Consider the following 5,652-nt stretch of genomic DNA (forward strand, 5'->3'; position numbering starts at 1 on the left):
TGTAGATCTTGTGGGCTATAGTTTTCTGCATGAGAGTCCGGTGTGGTTGGTCAGAAACAATCACATCAACAAAGCCAACGAGGTGTTCAGATGGTTATGGGGACCCAACCATCAGGTTGAGGTAAGATACACAATCATTCTGTACCTCTACTGAAAACAAATTCAGGTGGTACATTACAGAGCGATGTATGGTGCAGCAGTTACTTTCATTCAAGAGCCTATAGTAGTAGATGTGCTATGATGAAAAAGGAAATTGAAAACTTTTTAATTTCATAAGGAGAATGGAAAGTTCAGGAAAGATCTTGTGATGCCTACTTTCCATTAAATGTCTTAATTTTTATTCTATGCTAGGGAAAAGTAATTTATAGGTCCAGATATCTCGCCACAGCTCACAGTTCAGAAGACACGCACACAAGTTCTAGACATTCCTGATGCTCATATTTGGTGAAACTGAATCACTGCTTCAGCTATCTTTAACTTTGGGGTCCCTGCATGCAAAGGATGTGATCAGAAGAGAAAGCATGGAATTAGGTAACATAAAGCACCACAGTTGTGAATGTTCATTCATTATAGACAATGCCTATAGATGTTGACACTCATTGTAAAATTAAATTACCAAACAAGAATGTTTATTAGCAACTTCAATGAAGGTGCTTAAACTTATTTATATATGCATGTGAATTAATGCTGCTTTTGTTGGATTTATGATGCAAATAGATCTTATGTAAGAGAGATTACTGAAAAATGTTTAACTTATTACCAAGGAAGTTGGCTCAAGCAGTGACTCTTCTGACATGCATTCTGGAAGTGTGTTTGAATCTCAGCTAGGTCACCAATTATCCTCGCTGTGGATTTTCATAGTTTTCTTCAGTCTCTTATCAGGCACATGCCAAAATAGCACCTCAAAGGAAGCTATGGTCGTTTCCTATCACATCCCTTCCAACTCATTATTCACTAATCAGCATACCATTCAACACACATAGTCTGAGTTACTGACAGCATTATTAAACAAATCACAAATAGAATGAAAGTCTTCTTGGACAATCAGTCATGACAGGGTGGAGTGAATGGCAAATATTTCACAGACTGTCTCTGTTTCCATCATCAGGGGGTGACATGATATATGTTGTGTTCGTGCATTATACAGAGTGGGGCATATTAACCTTTCTGATTTCACAAGGTCATTGCTGAGGCTAGGGAAGGGGTAGAGTGGTGGGGATGGTATCATTAGACGCGTTATAGCGTGCAGTTTTCAGTACACACAATCGCTTGGTTGGGAGAACATCGTGTGTTTGTGCTGGAAGAGTTTATTAAAAACGGCGGTTCTGTGATCAAAACCTAGCACTCACTTTGCTCTCGGTTGGCGTGATCCCATTCCCACTGGACCAACAATTAGAAATTGGGCATCAAATTTTAGAGCGACCTCTTCTGCATTAAAAAGAAAATCTTCAGGCTGGACCAGGACTTCAACTTTGGCGGCGAATGTGGCTAGAGTGCGGGCTTCAATTTTGCAATTCCCAAACGTTCTGCACGGAAGCATGCCACTGCACTTGGATTATCTGCCCATAGTGTTAGAAGAATCCTTCATAGAGACCTCAAAATGCACCCATACAAGATGCACATAGTGCAAGAGTTAAGTGAAAGAGACTTTGAAACACGAAGAAATTTGTGCAACGACATTCTGCAGAGTATCCCTTCCACAGCTGTTTTGATCTGTAGTGACGAGGCCCATTTTCACCCCTCTGGAACTCTAGATAAACAAAATTTCTGCTACTGGGCTGAGGATAACCCTTAGAACCTTCACCAACGACCACTCCACAGCTCTCGAGTGAGGGTGTGGTGCGCTGTTTCCAATTGTGGTGTCTAGGGTCCCTACTTTTTCGAAGATGGTGATGTCATTACAGTGACTTTTGCTTGATATTGTTACATGCTTGAAAATTTTCTTCTACAGAAATTGGATGAATTATTGCAAGGTCATGACCTGGAAGATATCTGGTTCCAACAAGATGGTGCTATGGCCCACACCTCATGTCGTTCAATGGAGATTCTAAGACAAATGTTTCCTGGTTATCTTGTCTCTTTGTGGCATGACATCGGGTAGCCCCCCAGATTGCCTGATCTAACACCATGCGAATTTTCTGTGGGGCTACCTCAAGGCAAAGGTGTACACACATAGTCCCCGAACTATTGATGAACTGGAGGCTGCCATCACCGAAGAAATCAACGCTATTCCACGGAATATGACTCATAGTCATGGAAAACTTCTGAAACAGGCTCCATGAGTGTATGGAAAACGGAGGTGGCCATTTGGAAGATATTATTTTTAAACCCCATTAAAATAAAACTGATTTCTATGTCCTTTCAAATAATAAAATAATTTTGCCTGCATCTTTCTTTATTTCTATTCCACGCATTTTTGAAATCAGAAAGGTTTATATGCCCCACTCTGTATTTATACACAAAGCTGTCATCTGTGCCATCTTGGACTGCATGAGGCAGTCTCTGAAACATCAGGCACCAGGTCCACATTGACACAAGTGATCACACAAGAACCTCACTATATACTGCCACCATGAATGCTTCAAATCATGTATATACTATAAATAAATAAAAACATTTTAACTTAGATGCACTGTAATAGGTTTACAGTTACAGAATTCAGCTAAAACACAATGAAATGATGGTATAATTACAGTACACTCTAGATGTAATTCCTGAATGATATAAAATTCAATTGGGAATAGTCTATCATGTGGTTTCTTTATAGGTAGAGACTGATCTACAAGAACTCTTGAAAAGAATAAAGGATGAAGAGAGAGAACACACTAACCAAATGAATAGAAGTCTGGCCTTTAGTCAGAAATGGAAACAATATCTGAGACCTCAAGTATACAAGCCATTCATTATCATCCACATATTCAACATTGTGCAAATTGTCTGTGGAACCAATCTCTTTATATTCTATTCTGTGGATATCATCTCAGGGTTTAAACATGATGGAAGTCTAGACATCAACTTAACTACCATTTTAACGTCAACAGTTAGAGTTGTGTTCATGGCTGTCTCTTGTGTAATGTTAGTGTGGTTTGGACGTCGAACAGTTTGCATTTCTTCAGGTCTTGGTTCAGGTGTTAGTGCAGTATTGATTGGTACATTTGTTTACATGCAAAATATTGAAGCCTGGATAATAATTGGCCTGGTACTGGTATATGTGGCTTTCAATACATATGGATATTTTGTAATGCCACCATCAATGATTGGAGAAATATTGCCATCTAAGATTAGATGTTTTGCTGGGGCTTATATTTTCACCATGAATGATATTGGTATGTTTTGTGCAACTAAAGCATTCTCTTCAGTTGCTAGAGCAGTTGGTATTCATGGCATTTTCTGGATATTTGGTGTGTCTTCCTTACTATGCTCATTGTTTTTATACCTACTGTTACCCGAAACAAAAGGGCGCTCTCTTGTGCAAATAGAAGAATATTTCCTACAACCAAATATTCTATGGCTCACAAGAAATAAATGGCGACAAACGAGCAATACAAAGATATAAGGAGGCAAGTTTCATTAAGACTGCAGCTAACAGCTGGGATTCAACGTAGATAACCACACATGCAAGTCAGACATATTGGTGCTGTGCAAACCTTCATGGTGTCTTAAGTGGATGTAAACACAATCATATTATTAACCAAAAAATGAATCAGTGATAAGTAATGCGCTCCACGATAGAGTAAAGCTGGTTATTTATATCAGGTATTGTAACCAATCAACCACCAAAGAAATGAAAAATGCTTATGTACAATAAAATGCTAGAACAAGTTAATATCTTTCACTGTGTCATATTGTATTATATCACATGAAGAAGAATGTGTCTTTAAAAATATAAATATTTACACAAGCAACTGGAGAAATAAACCAGGATACAGTTCTTCACTAATACAAAGCAGGCTAGACTCAACATTAACAAAAATCTGGCCATCACAAACGCCACTTATGAAGAGAACTGTGTGTACATTATTAGATCATAATAAAAGATTATGACTCTTCAGAAAAAATAAAAATTGAATCATCATACTTATGCAGAATTACGAAACTAACTGGAAACAATATTGTCACATGTAATATGTGTGACTGCAGATGAGGTTTGGATTGGTGAATGGATTTATTAACCCCTTACAGGTTGTAACTACAAATAACTATGACACTATCACTATCTCCATACTTTACAGTTCACTAGAGCCCATAGTCTTTTGTTCTCAGTCTGTTACTAGACATTTCTTTGTAACAGCTCTAACAATGGCTATTCTTCTGCGTCTGGCTCAAGTGACCTCCTCACAGACTCCCATACAGAACTCAACTGAACTGACTAATCTCCAAACTTCCAGGTTTCAACATCTTGGCATGGATCACATAGAAAACACAGTTTTTATATTGTTTTGTGCATGTATGTTACAGGCGTTACCTATCAATGACCACTGTTTACACAGTCACCACTTAACAATGGGTCTATACACCACAATATACAAAATGGAATGAAAAACAATAGAGTACCAAAATAAATTACAACACATAAGGTAGTGAAGAGACAAATTTTGGAAGATTCCTTAAGATATGGCCTGAAAATATTACAGTCCATATGGACTAATGCCTAACATGAAGATGAGAGTAGTTGAGATTTAATAACATCTACATAAATTTATTCCCTTCAAGCTACTTTATTTGATATGGCATATACTCGTAGTATATCCACATTTTTTCTCCCTCTCTATGGCTCTACAGCACTTTGGACCTTTCCCACTTTTTCAGTTTATTGTCTATATAGTTGGTAGGATTCCTTGGACAGGGGATCAGCCTGTCATAGGCTGCTACCTACACACAGAATAACACAAACACACAATAAATGCACATAGGCATCCATGTCTCCAGTGGGATTCGAAAAACCACAATCCCCATGTTCAAGTATGTGAAGACGGTTTGTGTCTCCGACTGCACAGCCACAGCAATCGGCAGTATAGCCACATAAGAGACATAATTGGTGACAACCAGTTGTATTTATAATTATGCAAATATTTTAATGACTTCCTAATAACAATAATTATTTGTTTCATAATTACTGAGCTTCTGCTGGTTCAATTAAATGTGAAACAATTTATAGAAAATTATATTATGATATGGCAACACATATTTAATGTATAGTATTCTGGGTTAATGTTCTATCACCTGACACTGAGTATATATATTCTGAGTGGTTAGTCAGTTTTCAAAATTTTAAATGACGATGACGATGATGTTACCTCCTCTGCCACAACCACTGCTGCTACTAGCAATTGTGATAACAACAATATAAAGAAGGAGGAGGAGAAGTTGGTTTGCTTGGAGGTACAGTCTAGTACACAATACCCTACCAAACCAAAGAACCAATCCAAAATGGAGAGAACATATGCTTGTATAAGATAAAAGCTTCCTCTTTTGAAAAACACATGAAAGATATCATAAAAAAATATCATTTGCTAGACAAATATTCTCACATTATAATTAGGTTGAGAAAGTTGAAATGAATACTTGAATGTGCTCAAGTGAGTGCTGAGAGAAACGTCTGTACAAATCACTGCAGAAACATTTATTCCACCATTAACTGTCATTAACATT

At 37.5% G+C, this 5,652-nt stretch overlaps 1 protein-coding gene across 1 annotated transcript; it reads left to right on the forward strand.

The window, feature by feature from the left end:
• The first annotated feature begins 6 nt into the window (after positions 1-6).
• On the forward strand, positions 7-4,037 carry LOC111862031 (facilitated trehalose transporter Tret1-like). Its single transcript, XM_023847085.2, has 2 exons — positions 7-121; positions 2,768-4,037. The coding sequence occupies exon 2, from the start codon at positions 2,834-2,836 to the stop codon at positions 3,554-3,556; it is 723 nt and encodes a 240-aa protein (XP_023702853.1). The 5' UTR covers positions 7-121; positions 2,768-2,833; the 3' UTR covers positions 3,557-4,037.
• Positions 4,038-5,652: the final 1,615 nt, after the last annotated feature.

This window comes from Cryptotermes secundus, unplaced genomic scaffold, assembly GCF_002891405.2.
Source record: "Cryptotermes secundus unplaced genomic scaffold, Csec_1.0 scaffold181, whole genome shotgun sequence".
Classification (NCBI taxonomy): Eukaryota; Metazoa; Arthropoda; class Insecta; order Blattodea; family Kalotermitidae; genus Cryptotermes; species Cryptotermes secundus.